We start from the raw sequence: 19433 nt of genomic DNA on the forward strand, positions 1-19433 counted from the left end.
CGGCCCCGTCGCGGCGGGGCCTCGGCGTGGGGCACGCGGTGCCGCGCAGCCCTGAGGAGGCGGCTGTGGCGCCCGCGCGCCCAGGGCTCATGGCGGGGGCTCTCGGGCTGTCCTGCGGACCCCGGCCGGGCGCGGGGCCTGCCTCGGGGAGACAAGCTGGCTCCTTGGGAGCGTGCCGCGGTCCCGGGGCCGAGGGCGGCCGTGCCCGGTGACGGGCTCCACTCCCAGACCTTTGTCCCCCTGGCAGGACCCTTGGGCGTGATGGCCGAAGCGGGGGCCCTGCCCGTGAGGGCGAGCGGCTGAGGCGAGCTGGGGGAGCGGAAGGAGGGAGACGACTGCGTGGGACGGGAGAGCAGGGCGGGCTACGGAGACCACRCGGGAAATCGGGGCCAAGATGCGCGGAGAGGAGAAGACAACCCGTGTAGGTCTCATTAGATGCTCCATCACACGCAGACAGCCGTGCGACGACTCCGGGGACGGGGCGGGGGCCGCGCGGCCCCGCCGAGGGACACCGTGCCTCACGTGCAGGCCCTGGCCACCCCGGGGACGCGCTTCGCAGAGCACGTCCCTGCCCGGCCTGCGCCCTGCCGCGCTCGGGGCGGCGGGGCCAGGTACGGGGGCTGACGTCTGAGCGGATCTGATTGATAGCAAAGTTTTTAATCTTCCAGGCCGCRGCTCCTGCTGCGTCACCCCTCCGGTTGCTGGGAATGGTATGGTCCCCACGGATCCCCTGGGCGGTGTGGGAAGCGGCAGCTCCACTGCTCCGCGGAGAGCCGCTGGGACCGCCAGCGAGAGGGACGGCCCTGCTAGACATGGGTCTGCGGCTCCCGCTGCGCCGCAGTGCCAGCTTCACCCCGGAGCACCCTGCCCTCCTGGAGGTGCCTGGCCCCGCCGCCCTGAAAATGGAAGCAAACGTGCTCGTTATGGGAGCGGACAACGTGGGGAAGTCGGGTAAGAAACACGCGGTAGCTGAGAGAGGAAAGTTTGCAGGCAGGAACTTTCCAGTTCACCCACAGGAAAGGAGCGAAAACCCCGTAGCAGAGTTTGGAGTGAGCTGCGGTGCCGGTGCTGCAGTCTGAGCTCACGGGTGAGGWGGGGCTGGGTTTGTCCGGAGCAGCGGGGATTCGAGGTGGGGAAGCTGAGCGCAGCCTTTCGGGCAGCGGGATGGTGTCCGGGGAAGGAGTTTTCCAGCGAGCCGCAATCCACTGATGTGCTTGCTGGTGTGTGCTTTGCCCCTGCTCTGTTTGCAGAGCTGCTGATGGCTACAAGGAAACACAACGGAGAAAATCCAGAGGTCATGCCTGTCAGTGGGAGTTGGGAGGGGGGTGGTGCCTGACTGTGGTCAAGGGCCGAGCTAACCTTGCTTGGGACCGAAATAAAGATCTTTAATGCTTAGGGTTGTTTTTATGAGTCTTATTCTCCTCTTTGCAGCTTTGACTGTGCGTTTCCTCACCAGGCGTTTTATCGGGGAATACGGAGACATGGGTGAGTGCCAGATGGAGGGCAGGCCTGCTAGCTTACTGCTAGGGACTGGGAAGTCAGGAATGAGCCTGATTCTGGCTACAGGATCTGGCTGTTTCCCATCCACCTCGGTGTTTCCCTAGGGCCTTCGCCTGCCCCCAGGAGGTTTCATGGCTGTATTTGTTCCAGGGCCTGTTTTTTGGCCTCAGAAGCGTTTCTTTGGTGTGCAAAAGGCTCGTGGTGGGGAAAACTGATGGCACAGTTGTGCATGGACTGTATTCTGGGGCAGAGGTGAATATCCAGGCAGTTTAGGGTGTTTAAGGTAGCGGTAATTCTGTCCTGGAGACCAACACACTCTGCATGGCTGTTACTCTGCATAAGGAGCCCTCAGACCTTGCCTSTGGAGTGCAATCTCCACATAGCGAGGACAGCCAATGTCATCAGAGTGGAYGTGACAGGCTTGTCCCCAGGAGAAAAAGGCCTGGCTTGAGGGAACTGTCTCTTGAGCCTATGAAGACAACTACCTTCACTCTCGTTATTTGGCAGAATTCATCTACAGCCACAGCCTGACCGTGGATGGCCGAGAGATTCTCTTCCACATCTGGGACGTCCCATATTCACAGGTGAGAGGGCTCCACTCAGGTTGCGAGGTTTCACCCCAAGGAGAAAAGCCCTTTACTAAAAAAAATACAAATGGAAAGTCACAGACTGGAAGCACCAGTGAACAAAGCTCTTGCTTCAGACTCGTTCAGCAGATGGTTTGTGGGCAACTGAACCCTTCTTGTCTGCAGAGTAAAGGGCTGCAACGTTATTCACAGTCTAGCAGTAGTCATCATAGCCTGCAGTTTTCTGACTGAGAAGGGCAGTGGAGGCTGAAGCAGTAATTTTATCTGCYGAGATTGAGCTCAAGACTGCATTAACAAAGTGGAAATGCCACATTGAGAACGCCAYGCAATTATCACCTACAGCCTGCAGCACTTCCACACCTGTATGATAGGGTGAGGACAGTAACCATGACTCCAGTGCCCAATCTTGTCGCCTTGGTACAATCTGTCAGGTATTGCTCTGCCTTCCTCTGTGCTCCTGATTCTCGTTGCCCTTCTGTGTTGCTGCTGCTCACCAGCCATTCCTGATAGGCTCCCTCTTCTTTTTCCCATCTGTTTAATAACATGGAGGTGCTGGACCTGTGACAGCGAAAGGGTTAGTGCACTATAGCTTGTTCCTGGACCTGCTTGCTAAACTGGCGAGCAGGAGTTGCTGTTTGGTGCCTCCTTGAACTCAGGACGGTAGAGCACTGCAGGATTCTTGTACACTGCCTGCTTGCAGGCGGGCTTGGAGAGGGGGAGCTGGATAAATAAACCTTTTGCATCAGTCTGGCTCAGTCTCTGGCAAGCAAGTCTGCCCAGTGGTGATAAAAACTGCACTGTCTGCCCTCCAGGCMCTGGTTGCTGTAGTTCAGGCTGGTAAACCATGAACTTGGATGCGAAGGGCAGTATTTTTGTTTCCATCCTAGCCCCATGGGCCAGGGAGCTTTTCCAGCATTTACATCCTCTTTGGCAGTTCACTGGGAGTTATTTCAGAGTTTAACCCCACTGTTTTGCTCCTGTCTCTTTTCTGTTTCCCCAGGATCAGGCAGATGAGGGCTCCTCAGAGAAAAAGCGAATCCAGTGGGCAGACAGCTTTGTCCTGGTATACAGCATCTGTGACCGTGCCAGCTTCAATATCCTGCCTCTCAAAGTGCAGTTCATCAAGGCAGCCAAGGAGGGTCTGAGCCAGGAGAAGGTGCCCATCGTCATCGTGGGCAACAAACGGGACCTGCACCATCAAAGGGTGGTGTCCAGCGAGGAGGGCCGGCTCTTGGCCCTCTCTTTGGACTGTGGTTTCTATGAGGTCTCAGCCGCCGAGGCTTATCATGGGGCGCTCATGGTCTTCCATGGACTGGCTGAGCGTATCCCTGACACAAGACTGGCACTGAAAAGGGGTACTCGGATCCGTGGCATTGTCAAGAGCATGTCGGCTGTGTTTGCCCGTAAAAGAACAGACTCTCTCTGAGCTCGGCCAGTGCGTTGCTTCTCTGTGTGCTGCCAGCTGGGCTTACRCAGTGCCTGGCTGGGCTGAGCCTCCTCCCTGGGCACCAGTGGAGATGGGTGTACATTTGATAAGTATGATATTTTCCTTGATTACATCCCAACATCAGGATCCAGGTTTCCAGCTATATATGGCCTGTGCAGCCGAGGACTATAGGGCTTTTCTGTAGCAATGGGGATAAGCCCTGCAGACCTAGGCTCCCTTGTATGTCATGGGAAGCTATGAATACCGCCAGCCCTGCCCCCATGGTCAGTGTTGAGTTGCCTCCTTGGTTAGGATTCAGCTGCATTTTCCTAGTCATGCCTGACGTCATTGCTAAAGCACATGGTCTCTGCAGGCCCCCCCATGAGGCTCTTAGCTCTATGATGGGACAAGTTTTGAGTCAGAATCTCTCCTTTTTGCCATACAAGGTTTTTAGATGCCCCCTGCTTTCTCCTTCGTTCCTCCAGCACCAGAAATCACCAGGTCATTTTACTGCTACCCCAGGCAGCATTGGAGCTTTCTCTGTGTCTTCTATGGGAAACTGCTCCAACTGTTGGTGAGCAGAGAGGATGCACTGTGTTTGTCTGGTAGCACTGTCCTGCCCTCCCCCCCCCGCCCCCCGCTCTTATCCTGGGTCCTGGCAGTGCTCCTTCTGCAGGATTCCTGTTACTTCTAACTGTGATACTTGTCAGGGTGCCCTTGTCTGTAATCCTTGATCTACTCTCACTTTTCTGTTGATTCTCACACCCAACTAGCTGACTGGATGAGGATTTCTCCGCTGAACACTGGCCGGTGCTGAGCTGGCTGTGGAATAGCCAGCAGCTCCTATATGTGAGTAGTGGTGTCCAAGTCTCTCCGATCCTGCGTTACCAACTGATACTAAAGGACCTCGGCAAGGATGCTTTGGCCTGCAGTCTGATCTGCCTTTTCTGCGTGATTTCAAACAGTGCCGTGCTTTATAACTGTGAGTCTCCCTGCCAACGGTCCTCCCTCCTACAGCCTTTCAGTGATTGCAGATGTTTCCCTTGTTCAAATGGTGTATAGACTGTGCATGGGAAAATCACCTGTATGGCTCATTCCCAGGGCGTGGTATTGTGTAGTGCATTTTATAAACCCAGTCCTTCTGTAAAAGCCATGCCTGTCCATCCCCTGAGATGAAAGGAGATTGGGAAAAGGGACACTGGGCTCATTCCTGAGCTCACTACTGCAGGAAGGCATTCCCCTGCCTCTCCCTCAAACCCCTCAAGCCCTTGGTGTGCCTGGGAGTGCTGCCTGTAGGAAGAGGGTTTGTGTACATGATGAAGATAGTGATTTCTCTATTAATGTGCCACTGTAAATAGAATAGATCTTTTGGGGCAGGAAGCCCCTGACTCTACATGGCTGTGAATTCATGCTAAAGACACGAGAAGACAGCTGGGTTGTGTTGGGCACTACCTGAGCACCACCGAAGGCAGAGAGATCTGTACCTGGCTCTCTTCTCTAGGTGTTTCCAGCCCCTTTATGGCTCCCTGTGTGGACCCAGCTAACACACCTCTGCAGGGATGTTGAGGATCCCACTGTCCCAGCATTAACAACTTGATAGTGAGGTTTCCTATCCCCTCTCCCTCAGCCCTGGCTCTCACTCTCCTCTGCTCTTGCCTTTTGGTGCCTATAAAGCCACCCAGGCTCATTCACACAAAGAAACTGAGCAAACTGCACACATGGCAAATAGAGAAGATTTATTACTGCAGCAAATAGAACAGCATGTTGCAGGAAATCAGGCAGTCCTATGGGAGAGAGGGACTCCAAGGGCTCCACTTGTTGTCACAGGTATTGCTCCTGAACCCACAGGCCCTACCATTAGTCCCTCGTTGGTGGATGACGAGCCCGATCCCCGGGGCTTTCCTATTTGTAAATCCTGCTAGTCACTGGGGASTTTCAAGCCCAGCTCCCAGATAAGCTTGGAAAGAGCAAAGTAGGGTCAGAGACATGCTCTGCAAGGTAGGATGGAAGGAAGAGGGATGAGGAACCAGGCTGTCTGTGCTGGCATTTGATGACTTTGCTGTCTTCACTGGTCTRTCTCACAATGTTGTTCTCTCTCTGTAGTTCGTACAGGCTATGCTGTCTGCTCAAGGACCAGGGTGGCCTGGTGCCAGCCCTGACYGGTCCTCTTTTCTGTTTTCTGGTTTCCCCAGTCTTTCTGTATCTCCTTCACATTTCTGGTATCCTCTCCACCTACTTTCTTCCTTTCACAACTTCTTGCTGCCTTTAGTGTCCTCYTCCTGGCCTCACTCCACTCCATAAAGAAACAAATTCCCATTGCACAGCTGTTACTAAGCCCCATTACAGTCTTGAGAGAACAGAAACAGTCTCCTCCTGCATTGAGTAAGTATGAAGAGAGTGTAGTTTGAGGGCAAAGTGCCTCTCATATTTTGTTATAATCTCCTGTAAGCGCAATAGGTAACTGGGTGGAAGGCTGCCTTTGTAAAGACTCAATATTTGTTCATTTGAACCAAGGCTAGAGGAGGCTCGTAACATATGCCGGAGAGCCTTATGGCTCTTCTAGCAGAAGCAGGACAGACTAGCCTTTACATTTCTGATTTGGCTACTGAAAGTTATTAGAAGACCTAGCTAGTTTGGTGCCTTTCCTTTGTCTGGAAGAGAGGAAATGACATTTCCAACTTTTTGACAGGCAGGGACGGAGAGTACAGTTGCCCCTGCTCAGATGCTATCCTGCAGCACCCCAGGCCTCCCCACGCTGCTACCTGGAGCTCACCACCCCAGTGTCACTCACTGCGGGGCAGGTCCCCAGGAACACCTACCACTGGGCCCGGGCAGCCCGTTTCCCTCCAGCCTCAAGCCTGGTTCCACCATCCTCTCTTCTCTGTGTTCGTGCTGGGCTCGGGGGAGACAGAGGTCGGTGCCATGCGGGTAGCTGGCGGGGGTGGATGCTGACCGCAGCGTCGTGCTGCYGGCAAAGCGTGAAGAAGAGTGAGCTGGCGTGGGCGAGACAGGCAGCGAGGGAGCGCTGTCCTTCCCACGCCAGCTCAGTCCTTTTTGAAGGTGCCGCCGTAGAGGTTGGTGTAATAAGCCCGAGTATACATCGCCTCGGGGTTGAAGCGGTACGAGCCTTCGCTCACCCGCCTGTTGTARGGGGCGAAGGCTGATTTGCGAGGGAGAGGGCACTCGGGCTCAAAGTTAGGGCCGCGATACAGGTTGTGGCGTATGAAGAAGGGGTCTTCGAGGCCCAAAAAGGAGAGGGGGTGGTGACCTCGGTAAGTTCGCCAGTCTCCTTTCAGCTGGGATTTCTCCTCAGAGGAGGGAGCTGCAGGCTTGGGATCCTCCTCTTTGTGGTCTGCCTCAGCACTGGGTTTGCTCCCCCGAGTGGTCTCCTCTTCCTTCACTGACTGTCTGCGGAGCTGAAAAGCCAGGGTGGGCCCTGGTGAGCACCTCACCACACYGCGTCCCCCTCTCTGAGTCAGTGGCTGCAGGTGCAAATGTCCCTGTTCCTCCCTCAGGAGCTGCAAAACAACTCGGCAAAACACAGCCCCAAACCAGCTGCCCCTGARTCACCTAAGTCTCCACGCCAAAAATCCAAACTTTAAATTCAGTCCCACAAAACCTGTAAGACCCAAGGGAGGAAGGAAGGAAAGAGGGCGACATGGACTCGGCCTGAACTTTCGCCTGTGCAGGACTCTGTGGACACAGCCAGGCTTGAGCACAAACTGTCTCTCCCAGCTGCAACGGCCCGTGCGAAAGGCAGCGCGTGGCCCCTCGGTGTCTGCCGGGGACGGACCGATGCACGTGATGTGTAGCGCTAGGGTCAGCGGTGCAAGGCGTCGCTGCCAGCTGATCTGCGCTCTCTGCCGTGGGGCTCACGAGGACCCTCCGTCACCGCGTTGGGGACTGAGGCGGTGAGGGACTCGAGGGAGGGTTGGGACTGAGGTGTCGCACAGCGCCCCGTGTGCCCTGCTCTGGATGATTCGCTGCTCCTTGGCACTGCCCAGCRCTAAGGGCTATGAACAGGAGGAAGCAAGCCAAAAAGGGTCAGAGCTGGGGATTTTGCTGGAGATAAAYAGGATCTGGCCTGGGCCTGAGCTCCTCGTGCACCCTTCTCTGAGGGTCTATCCGAGGTCTGGGAGATAAACTCACCGGCACGTAGCTGTACAGGGTGCCCAGCAGATGCTTGGGGGCACTGACAAGGGTCCCCCCRAGAGCATCCACTGTCTCCATGGCCTTGGAAAGCCTGCGGGGTGTGAACAGGATCAAGCCCTCAGCTGCATCCCAGGCCACAGCTGGGACCTTCTTCACGCTGGAGATGCCAGAAACGTAGGCAGTTTGTAGGTTTTGAGCCATGCTGCCCACCAGCCCTGGGCCTTCCCCTGCCTGCAAAGAGAAATGACCTCAGACACTCTGCCTGGTGCCAGTCATGGCCCAGACAGGACAAATGTAGTCCTGGGCTCTCCTTGTCCCCTCCGGCCCCTCAAAGCCTCCGCTGACGATACAGGATCACTGTCCCCGGCTTTGCAAGAGCCGTTGCAGCCCTTTGCACTGGGGTTGTTCCCTGTCCCCCCCACCCCGGGCTCCCCCCTCTCCCTGGCCTCCAGGGACAGCTCTGCCCTTCCCGAGCCGTGTTTCTGCTGGCTCTCCCAGCTGCACAGGGCCTGGAGGCAGAGGCGAAGGGCCTTGACCCTCGGCCCGCAGCTTCCTGCCCCGTGTCCCAGCAGACCCGCTGCAAAGGGAAAGTTCCCACCCCTGCCTTGCCGGCCCGGCTCTCGGTCCTGTTCAGGCAGCAGAGCTGCCACACAGCCGCCGCTACCCCCAGGCTCCTCCTGCCTTTCCCACGCGGCAGTGTGCTGTGCCACTCACTGCTGTTACCGTGGATTATTTTTCAAGAGTGTGGAGAAGCTTGGTGAACACCACAAGATGAACTGACAATTCAGTGCAGCATGAAGCACCGCAGATTTAGGGAATCTGGGCATTTCCACCCTGCCTCCCACAGAGGCTGCCAACATCCCCCAGCCGTGAAGCAGGATTTTTTTTTCCAGCTCCTCTGCCCAATGACTTAGCCCAAGATACTGGAGGCTGCCAAGGAAACTCAGTCCTCTGGGTTGCAGTCACCCCCTGGAAGAGTGCCAGATGGGGAGTGAAGTTGTTTGGCTTCTCCCTTCGATAACAGAGTGAGAGCGTGCGAGCGGCTCTTGGGAGGATCCGTGCACGCTGGATGGCTGTCGCGCAGCCAGGAGCGGCCCCAGCTCGGAATGGGGCTGTGGGCTCTGTGTCCAGCTCTGTGGGCAAGTGCCCTCTCGCCGTCTCCAAGCCTCAGCTCCCCGCAGCRTATGACGGTGGTGGTGAGCCTGGTCCCCAAGCGGACATGGGGTAACAGCCCCCATTATGGACTTGGGAGGGCGCTTTGGAACAACCTCTGCAGGCCAGCAGAGCCGGGACRGCCAGGCAGGCTTGCCGCTCTGCCTGCATACCTCATTTGTGTCATCGTCCTCTTTTTCCCCCTCTGTTTTCTCCTGCTTCCGCTCTGGCACTTTGCTCTGCCTCCTGCTCAGCCAGCCGGATGGAGTRCTCTGCCCCTCGCTCTGGGTGCACTGCACCGTGGGCACGCTCGGCTTCACCATGCTGCCCTGGAATAGGAGCAAAAAGCCATTGCTGGGGAGAGGTGACAGCTCCCAGCCATGCTACTTACCCCCAGGCCGAGTGCAGGGCCTCAGGACCATCCTAGCACTGCCTCCAAGTGCCCCTGCAGCCACCAAGTGAGCCCACACCATGCCAACACCCAAAACACAGGGCCATGGCAGGAGATTGGACCCAGAGGGTGGAATTGCCCCAATGCTCAGCATAAGGCCTCTCCTGCGGAGCCTTTGCCCAGTGCCCTGAGGCTGAGCCCTGCTGCCGGTGTGATGCCAGYGATGCTGATGCCTGTGCCACCACACTGCCCTTGGCTTCCTCCAGCACACTGCAATGGAGCCCGACAGGATGCACACTGCCTCGTAGCCCATCCGCCCCATCCTTCTTAGCGTGTGAAAACGAGGATTTCATAGCCCCAARGCATCCCCTGGCACGGGCTGCAGGATGGCAAAGGACTCATAGGGGACAGATATGCACGTGGGAAGAAGTCCTGATGGCATCAGGGAGCTCTGGGATTCTGGCAAAGGTCAGGGAAGGGGGTTCCCATCCCAGCAAACTTGGTGGGAGAGGCAAAGAAARGGTCATCTCTTACTCCTGATTCTAGCTGGGATGCTGGCAGGGCTTTCTGCTTTGGGGAGGATATTATGGCAAGGCCATAAATCAGCAATATACATTTGGAGCCAGCTAAAAATAATGCATCCTGCTAATGTAGTACAAGCTTGTGTGTGAGAGCATGCCTATGACATGGAGATTGCAGGGACTGGCTCCCCGCTGGAGCTCAGGACTCTCCTACAAGCACGAGCAGAAGTGATGGGAACTGCAGGCCCACTCAGTTCTTCCTATGAGCCAGGAAGGGATACATCCAAAACAGCAACGATCACTACTCTGCTCACTGACGTGCTCTAAAGAGCCTGATATGTGTAATTTTAGAGCAAAATCAGTCAAAAATGTGGTGCTGGGAAGCAGGATGCATATGTTTATGTTTCCTATACAGATTGCTTATCTTATCAGCATGTAGCACTTAGATTTTTGGGCCCCCAAGGTGCTGGTGCTATGCGAAGAAGGAACAAGAAAGAAACTTATGACTGTGAAACTTACAGTGACTCAGAGAACATGGAAAAGGTCTCAGATTCTACACTGTGAAAGATGAAACAATCCTTTCTCATCCTTCAGCAGGAATCACAGTATTTCACAATTAGATGCCTGGAGGTAAATCCATGGAGACCAAAGGGACAGAAATCTGAGAAGGGCTAAACAAGGCAAAACTACCCCACTACACCATTATTATTGCTTCAGTGAGTGGCTCTCTTGAAGCCGGTGTCTTTCCCTGCGGGCTGGGGAAGGGCAGTGCAGGCAGAGCTGGGCTGGCTCCTGCCACGGGCGCACTGGGTGGCCCAGGAGCACGTGCCTGCGGTCAAGGTGTGCATGAGGCTCAGGATGCTGCAGCAAGCGGGTGTGTTAATAACCCCCCGTAGCAATTAGCTCCCACCTTAGAGGGCAGACTGCCTGCTGCTTCATGGTGTTACTGAGGAGTCCCGGCAGCCGATTTCTCGCACTCACCAAACCAGGGATCCAGGTGGCCAGCTCCTGCCCTTTGGTTTTGGCACGCTGGAGGCTTTGGGCCGTTTGCTGGTAAGCACGGTGGGAGACGGTACTGACTAAGGCTCCAATCCGGCCCAGGGTACTGGGATTACTGGGAGCACTGGGAGCCTTGGGGTGCTGCTGGGAGGCCTTTGCCACTGATCCACGAACCTCTTTTGGCTTCTGATCTAAAGGCAGAACGRCACAGGGCCAGTGGAGGGCGGTTACATCCTGGCAGAACAGAGCTGCTAACAGCCTTGCACCACCTTCCTGATGGCTTTGGCCTCACACTGCTTCCCCTGGGGCCAGGGGCTCCCAGACCATGTGCCTGTTACACCCCCAGTTACACCGTGCATCGCCGTGTGGCTTGCCCCATCCCAACACCCCTTTCTATTCTTCGCAGAAGCATCTGCACCCAGAGGAGAGCCAAACCTCCTCCTCTGTCCTGCAAGCCACAATCCTCCTGGGGCCAAGAGCCCAGCACTGCTCTTGCACCCTGTGAGCGAGAGCCCTGTTGCCAGCCCTCCCTGCTGCCCTGCCCCATCCCCGTGCAGAGGGCCCGGAGGCACTGCCTTGCACAGGGGGGCTGGCTCAGCAGCTGCTCCTGGGTGAGACCGCGACTCTCAGCTCCTGCCTGCTTGGGGGTCTGCACACATCCAGCCCCACTGCGCCCCACTCTTGGTGCTGTGCGGGGATGTGGCTGCCCAAGRGGCATTGCCACCTTATGGAAACAGCAGCAATTGCATCTTGTCGGCAAGAGATAGGAACCCATGTGTTYGGACAGCCTCATTCCCTCTGTTTCCTTTTATCCGCACAAATATGTTTTCCTGTTAATTCTCAAGAGATGAAGAGGCARTAAATTGTCCAAAGCAGATTCACAGCCCTCCCTCATCCCTCCTTACCCCCCATTTCCYGTGCTCTTGCTGGAATCAGAAGCCTTGCCACCCCTCTCTCCAGCCACCCTCAGAGGTGATGTGGGAGGCAGGACTACCTGCTGCTTCATCTTCTTCTGGGAGGACGTACTCCATCAGCTTCTCAAGCCCTCCCAGGGCTGTGTCAAGGCCTGCAGCTGCCATCTGGCTCACCGAGTTGCTCCTTGTATACCTTGCTGTGGTTTCAGCTGTGCTCCTGGTCTTCTCATAACCCTCCACCGCTATCCCCTTGACCTTGTCCAYGGTGTTGGAAACAGAACTTCTGGCACTTTGAAGGGGGGAGGAGATGGTGTCCTTCAGTTCAGACACAAGCTGCAGGCGAAGAGATGGAGAACAGCGCTGCCAGGGTGCTCCAGGCAGTGTGGGAGAGCCAGAGGGACCCGTGGGGAYCACAGCAATGGCTGTGTGTGCAAAYAGTCTTGAGGCAGCCCCAAGAGGGGGATGATAGCTCTCTCAAGCCTGGGCTGGAGGCAGCTAGCTGGGATGGAGCACTGGATGCTGTTGGACTGTACTAGTTTGTGAGTGATTCCAGCCATCCTCCTGGCTGGAGGTGCCTGCACAGTAGTCCTTGCTTYAAGGTGCTGCCCTGTTTACTCCTGAATAGCCTGTCACCATCAAGTTATAATCAGATGGAGGTAGGAAAGAAAAACAGAACATGCCTTGGAAGAGAAGTAATGCTGGCTCTGCAGAGGGACTGGTGGGTCCCAAAGGCAGTGGGGTCTCATCTGTGACTCACCTTATCAACTGGGTACTGGAGTGCCGGGATCTTCTCCTCCAGGTGGTCCAAGCCCCGGCAAGCCAGGTCGTTGGCCACAGTGACTGCCTTGGGCAAAAGCATGATGATTGGGTTGGTGAGAAACTGTCTGGAGAGGTGCATAGGATGCAGAGGTGGGATGCCTGCCTGCCTGGCCATCCCAGGGCTGTGCTGAGGGGTCGTGCATACTAATGCAAGCACTGCCTTCAGCATGGGACATTGTGCAAAGCCCCAGTCCTTCAACGGCAGGCTCAATGAGGTCCCACGCTCCCTGGGAGCGTTGTTCTGTTTGACTTCTCCTTCCGTGGCTGCCTAAACTGAGGCCAGCACCGCTCATACCCTACAACACCTGCCCTTGCAATATCTAGAGATGGGAGCTGGACARATCTGGGTCAGGGAGACCTGGGTGTTATCTCTGCCCACAGATGAGTGCGAGCCAGAGGTCAGCGCAGGCAGAGTGCTGGGAAAGGCACCCGGCCGGGAGCTGGTGTGTGGCTGGCAGCTTAGGGCTGCTTCACTGCTGCCTGGCCGTGGCATTGGCCTGTCACAGGCCACTGGGGGGGGGTTCATGTTGGGAAACAGCAGGAAGGTGCCTGCTAGGTGTTGCACTTCTCACCTGGGGACCTTCCCTCAGGTACATGGATGGGAGGGAGGGGGAATATGGAGGCTCTGGTGAGAGTGGGTTTCCCGCAGAGATACAGGGGAATGAGAGGTTCAGGCAGCTTGTCCTGGAGGAGGATGTCCTCAGGCAGGGCTCAGGGAATGACCCTGCGCTGGCTGAGGGTGCACAGGTACTGTTCTGGCCAAATGCAAAGGTCTCAAGTGCCACAGACCAGTGCAGCCCCAGTAAGGTATAGCATTCATGACCCTGCAGGGCTTCAACCCCACCCCAATCGCTTGCTGCAGGGCATGAAGGAGGCAAGCAAAGAACGGGGCCCTCTCCTCCCTCAGCCCTGGCCACGAGGCAGCTGCTGTCCCTTGCCACATCCGCCCCCACACCCCAAGTGGAAGCAGTCAACAGACTCACACTGCGGCTCCAGCCTGCGCACCACCGGCTCCATGCTCCACACGGCCAGGGCGCCGGCCCCCTGCACACCTCTCTCGTAGACTTCACACACAGAGGCCACGAGCGGATGGGCCTCCTTGGTGCTGGTGTACGTCCGCTGCAGGCTTTCGCAGGTCGAACTCACCACCGGCAGCTGCAGGACTCTCTGCAGCACGTTCTCCTGTGTACCACAGGCAGGGGATCAGTTAGGAACCAGCCAACAACTGTTATTCCCTGAGAAATGCCCGATCACTTGGACATCGGAGGCATTTGGCATGTTGTAATGACCATGGAGGGCCTAAGCTCACTCTGGAGGAGAAGGGTATTTCTTGAAYCCCACCTAGCATCCAACTGCTCCCCAGATTTCCTGTATCAGCTCTATGCTTCACTCAAGTGAGTAGCTGCRCAGGGAAGCAGAGAGATGGAAGACAGCGCCAGAGAGGACCTCCTATCTGCTTTGCCTACTGCATAGCCATGGAAAACCAGGCTGGCTGCTGCTGCTGTTGAAGGAGCAGGGGTGCAATAGGCAGTGTCGGAGAGGGTGACAGTCCCCATACCKCCCATCTCCCCAAAACAGCAACCTTGACCGTTTAGGCTCTCTCCAGCTTTCCACCCTTCTCTACTTCTTCTATCTGACCCAGCCATTGCTCCTGTGTTTGGATCAGCAAAGTTCATTTTGTCTACATGGCTGAGAATTGTCACCTGTCTTGTCCATGCTGTCACCAGAGTGGCAGGAAAGGCATATAGACCTCACTTAGTAGAAAGGGAGAGGAGTGGGTCTACCTGTGATGGTRCAAAGGGGCTTTGGTAAGAATCGTGGCTAGAAGAAGAGATCATCAGAGATCTCTAAGACAGCAAGACATTGTGTTTGCCAGCCCTGATAGTGTGGGCTACACAGGACACCAGTATAAACCTGCATAACGTAAACKTATCCACCTTACTAGTGTCAGGTCATTGCTAAAAGCAGGGCCTCAAGGGTGGATGAGCAGGATGAACCTGCAGCTCTAACCCTCTGTTGCTGTGCTCACCAGCTTACAGAGCAGATTAGCTCAACGCAACGAAGTGGGGCATTTCAGAGTGACAGGAGGAATGGGGCATATATTGATCCATCACACTAGCTATGAGGCAAATGCTGTTTCTGGGTTGCATAYGACAGAATGAAAGAAAATGTTGAGATATTCTCTGATAGGTGATATTCTGATATTGTCTGGATAGGTGGGAGGCTGAGCTTGGCTTGATGTCCCACTTGTTAATGCAGTGGAACTGTGAATGTTCACATGGCAATGTTCAGCAATAAACATATCTGCTGCTACTTTCGGCTTGAACTGGGGCCAGCACTCACAAATCCCRTATTTAAGCAATCTCAGTGGCTCTAGCTGTTTAGAGTGGTGCTGCATTCACAGCAGCACAACTGCCAGAGGTTTTTGATCCATAAAGGAGACAAAGGTAAGTACAGGCACTACTGACTGATATCACTGAGAGCTCCTATCAGGTCAGAGCTACTTTACTTGATTCTGAACTGTTTAATTTCCATCTTCCTAAAGATTATTCTGTTTTCCTTTGATGGATGCTCTATATTATTACAAGTACAAATACGTGTAAAGATAACACAGCGACACAAGAGACAGCACCAGAAGTGACTGATTCATCTAGCACAGCCAGCATGAAGCAGTCAGCACTTTTCACAGACTTCTGCCTTTCTTTTCTCCCTCCTTCTCATGCTTACCTTGGCACTTCCATTCTGCAAAGCCTGGTTCTTCTTTGCCGTCATTGTGATGCATCCACCTGCAAAGCGAAGTTCAGCGCTGCCGACCACGCTGCAAAGGCAGAGCTGGACTTGTTCTTGCAGCRCTCTTTCCTGCTGCCTGACCTGCACCCCAGAGTGTGATGGGCCAGGAGCTGGGCTGAGACATGGCAGCTCCCATGGGTTCAGCAGTTGTGGCATTGCCTAATGTATGACTCTTTACCGGTTAAACTGTAGAACTGATGACTCCACACAAACCTCTCCTGGTAGTGTATGTTAACATTCAAAGATACAAAGAAAGGGCTGAGAGGCATCTAGTTTGGAGGTGCTAAAGCTCCTGCTCTAACAGGACAGAATAAAATGCACTGGCAGAGCTGTAGGGAAAGCTCAGGGTAACCAGGAGTGGATAATACTAATGGATTTGCATGAAAGATATGGGGATAAAGAGCCAGGATGACAGACACAGGTGAAAACAGAAAAAGGTTACAAAATCAGGACAGAAGCAGAGAGAGCTGCTGCAGGCAGGGATGATGTGAGCTGACAAGCTGGAGTTGGGATGCACGGCTGTGTGAGGTCTCAGGTCCAAGACAACATGATCCCCCCGCCCATGTCTGCTCTGCAGCTCATGCACTTGGGCTGCTCTGCAGCTGCAGCACAGCAGTATCAGCAGCTCTCCTATGTGCCCCATGCAACCCCAGCGCCTTCCTGCAAAGCACCACAGAGCACCCATCTCCGTTGTTCCTAGCTTGATGCCATGCAAAAGCATTTCTCTCGCTCCCATCTCCAGTACAGACTTCCTTTTCTCTGCAACAGACTAAATGCAGGTGATTTAGGCAGAGTAGGTAATCCTTGCCCTCATCACCCCAGCCCGTAGAAGCTTTCCCTGGAGTGCGTGGTGGCGACAGACTACTCACTGAACAGGGTCCGTCGCCGTCGTAGGCAGAGCTCGGAGCAGAGCGTGGCAGCTGTGCTGCTGCCTGTTGCGTGGCTACTCTGACACAGATGTGCTGCGCCCCGGGCAGGACCATCATGAGGCTCCACCTCCCAGTTGCACGGGTTTGGGAGCTGGTGGTTTGCTGTGGTAATTTCACAAACAGCTCCCTCGAGCCATACTCAATTCAGAACAGCTGATTGCAAAAAAATCCCCCTTGCCTTGTTCACTGCAGAGCCCAGAAGCTGAGGCACAGCTGGGATGCATGTGAGTTTAATCCTATCCTAAAAAATAACATGAAAAGAAGTCATCCTTGGACTTTACCACTTCACAAGCAATGGACCATGAGCAATGGGAAGAGGTCATACAAAATGCATTCTCAGACCAGTCTAAAAGAATTCACTGAGGATTTTAGTGAGGATGCTTTTAGCTGTGTATTGGGCAGACACTGTATGARAAAAGCTCCAGGCATTTGGCATAGGTAGAATCAGAGAAAAAAGTTGAAAGGAGCCTCTGGAGGTGACCTAGTCTAAGTCTTGCTCAAAGTATGTCTAACTTTGAAGCCAGATCAGGCCACTCAGGGCTTTGTCCAGTTGAGTCTTGAAAATCTCCAAGGATGGAGATCCTCACTTCTCTGGGCCCCAGTTCACTGCTAAGCCACCTTCATGTTAAAGGAGTTTTCCCTTGTGTCCARCTGGAATTTCCTCCATTGCAACTTATGCCTGCTATCTCCTGTCCATCTCAGAGAAGAGTTTATCCTCCAACCTACACTTGCATGGCAGATGTTCCATGCCCCTAAACATTTTACCCCCAGTAATCCTCTGCTGGACTCTCTCTGGATAGACAACARTCTCTCCTACTGGGGTGCGAGGAGGAGACAAAACAGGACACGCTGCTCTTGATGTGGCCTCACAAGTACTGCACAGAGAGGGTGAATCACTCCCCTTGACCTGCCAGCAATGCTCTTGCTAATGCTGCTCCTCATGCCGTTAGCCTTCCTTGCTGCATGGGCACCCTGCTAACTCACATCACGCTTTACAAAAACAGCACGTCATATTGACTGAAAAGAAAGAAGAAGAAAACTGTGATGAGCTGTGACAGGTTTKGTTATTGACTACAGAGATCAAGGTCACTTTTAATCCACACTGTACTAGGAAGAGCTGAGCTGATATGACTTGGACAGCATGCTGGAAAGAGCAGTGATRCCAAAGGATAAAGAAATAACCTAAAGGGATGTGTGAAGAGGAYAGATCCAGGCAGCAGTAAAGTTGTCTCTTGATACAAGATTGCTGAGTGTCCTCAACCACTCAGCACAGCAGGAGTAAGGGAGACCCTTGGCRTACAGCTGCCCACATTCAGCCTCAGGGAAGGACCAAGCAGGACCCAGCCCTTGAACACTGCAGCTGCCTGGTGTCCTCACACAGGATAATGTGGTGTGCACCCACACCACCCAGCACTCCTGTTAGGGCTCCCTACTCCTGGCAGCACTGCTTGTAGGGGGAGCTGGGAAACTTCCCAGAGAATTAGAAAAGCCRTGCAAGGGAGGAAAATACCTCCTTTCCTCCTAAAGAGTCTGGAGTTTGTTTCCAGCCTCTTGCAGGCCTGCGAGCTGAGCTCACGCCCCTGCAATAGAGAGGCATAAAAGGCCGGACTGTCCCCAGCTCAGTGGTGGCGTAAGCCACTGCTCTCCAGACAGCAGGACAAAGGGCAGCAGCCTGCTCCARCGTTTACTGCATGCTCTTTTCACACTGTGGCTTGTGCCAGCTTTGCTCGCCTTGGTAAAAATGCCATTTATCTCACTTCTCTCTGCCTTAGCTTTAGTTGGAACTAACAGASAACACAACCTTTGCCTTACTAATGCCTTTGCTCATCCCCTCCCCTTCCTCTAGAGCAAAGGGTGTGCCAGCCCCCACATTGTGCAATGCAAAGGTATCTGCCCAGCTCCACCACTCTGCTGCACACCAGAAACAGCTCCAGCATTCCTGCAGGCAATATTCAGAACTCACTGGGTCAGCTAGGTTCAGGAAAGCAGAACTTTTACATGCTTATCTCTGCAGTCTCCTCCATACTCAGTAATTACGATGGTGAGGGGATGAGCCAGATCCCCAAAGACACGCAAAGTCTCCTTACACTTCGGTCTGGAAGGTGCCTAGGGAGTAACCATTTCCAGGCCCTATGGCAGGATCAGCACCCCCCCAAATCACTGCTAATAAGCGTCTATCCACTTCGTTTTTAAAGATTGCCTTCCTAGGCGATCCATTTACTGTTTCATTTTACTTACACTTAAAAAAAAAAAAAAAGTCTCCCGTGTGATTTAATAATTCTTTGATGTAATATATAACTATTACCTCATGGATGGATTTAGAGATCAATTTATTATCTTCCTCTGGGCAGATAACCTTTTAGATATTTGAAGGCTTTGTACACCTTCCCTCAGTCACCTTTGCTCTGCAAAGCTGGTTGTTTGGATTCCTCTTTGGAGACGTTGGTTTTCAGACCTTTGACTGTTCTTGCTGCTCACCTGTGAGTCCTGAATGGTTCACATATTTCTTCAAACATTATGCCAGATACAGTAATAGTATTAGTAGGCCTCACCTGTAAGTAGAGTAGAAGAATTACTTTATGCATCTCATATGCCACTCTGCTGCTTTTTGTTCCCATTATGAAATGTGTATGAGACCAGTAATTCAGAAATTCTTGCTAAATCATCACTGAACAGAATGGTTTACATATTTTTCAGGAAGTGACATTTTTGAGCTCCTGAGCTCTCAAATTTGTTTCTGCAAAGGATGGAAGTTAGCAGTAAGCTACCAGCAAGAGCCTAGTTTTAATGGTTTGCTGTTCCATCCCTCCCCCTCTCTGCTGGAGACTTTATCCTTCATTCTCTACTCTAAACAAATATCCACTGTTAAACAGTTGTAGTGATTCACCCTTCAACAGTGAAGCCCATCCAAACAAAAGGCTGTTTATAAGATATTAAAATGCAGGTGGCACCAGTTCATTTCACGGTAGCTGTGCCTATGCTGGGCAGAAGGCTCTAGCTCTCTTTATTTGCACACGAGAACAGCTCATGCCAATGCCCAAAATGTCATTTTCCTTCACTGAATTTCATGTTCAGTGTTACCAAGTACTCACATATTACATTCTCAATGTTTTTGTAACAGAAATTGAGATTGTAAATGAATATGACGAATCTGACTGAGACCTTGTTACTGTGAAAGTAAAGCTCTGTAACCCCAGTGCAAATACAGGCAACAACTCTTTAGTAGTATCATCCTTCATAAAATTCACCTTCA

General features: G+C 53.7%; 2 protein-coding genes across 5 annotated transcripts; one reads left to right on the forward strand and one right to left on the reverse strand.

Annotated features, from left to right (window-relative positions):
- Positions 1-126: 126 nt before the first annotated feature.
- Positions 127-4891, forward strand: LOC146593815 (ras-related and estrogen-regulated growth inhibitor-like protein A). Its single transcript, XM_085308684.1, has 5 exons — positions 127-421; positions 669-951; positions 1432-1485; positions 2008-2084; positions 3088-4891. The coding sequence occupies exons 1-5, from the start codon at positions 395-397 to the stop codon at positions 3511-3513; spliced, it is 867 nt and encodes a 288-aa protein (XP_085164810.1). The 5' UTR covers positions 127-394; the 3' UTR covers positions 3514-4891.
- A 341-nt stretch (positions 4892-5232) lies between these two features.
- On the reverse strand, positions 5233-18731 carry PLIN1 (perilipin 1). 4 transcript variants are annotated; one of them, XM_085308688.1, is made up of 9 exons: positions 18486-18731; positions 15189-15247; positions 13445-13643; positions 12400-12482; positions 11723-11975; positions 10711-10919; positions 8991-9146; positions 7663-7896; positions 5233-6929 (listed from the first exon to the last, which is right to left on the reverse strand). In XM_085308688.1, exons 2-9 carry the CDS (start codon positions 15231-15233, stop codon positions 6558-6560), a joined length of 1551 nt encoding a protein of 516 aa, XP_085164814.1. In that variant the 5' UTR covers positions 15234-15247; positions 18486-18731; the 3' UTR covers positions 5233-6557. The 4 variants fall into 4 exon arrangements, with proteins under 4 accessions (XP_085164814.1, XP_085164813.1, XP_085164812.1 ...); XM_085308687.1 differs by lacking the exon at positions 18486-18731 and adding an exon at positions 16121-17089; XM_085308686.1 differs by lacking the exon at positions 18486-18731 and adding an exon at positions 15333-16114.
- Positions 18732-19433: the final 702 nt, after the last annotated feature.

This window comes from Rhea americana, unplaced genomic scaffold, assembly GCF_003343005.1.
Source record: "Rhea americana isolate MKP2758 unplaced genomic scaffold, rheAme1 scaffold_28, whole genome shotgun sequence".
NCBI lineage: Eukaryota > Metazoa > Chordata > Aves > Rheiformes > Rheidae > Rhea > Rhea americana.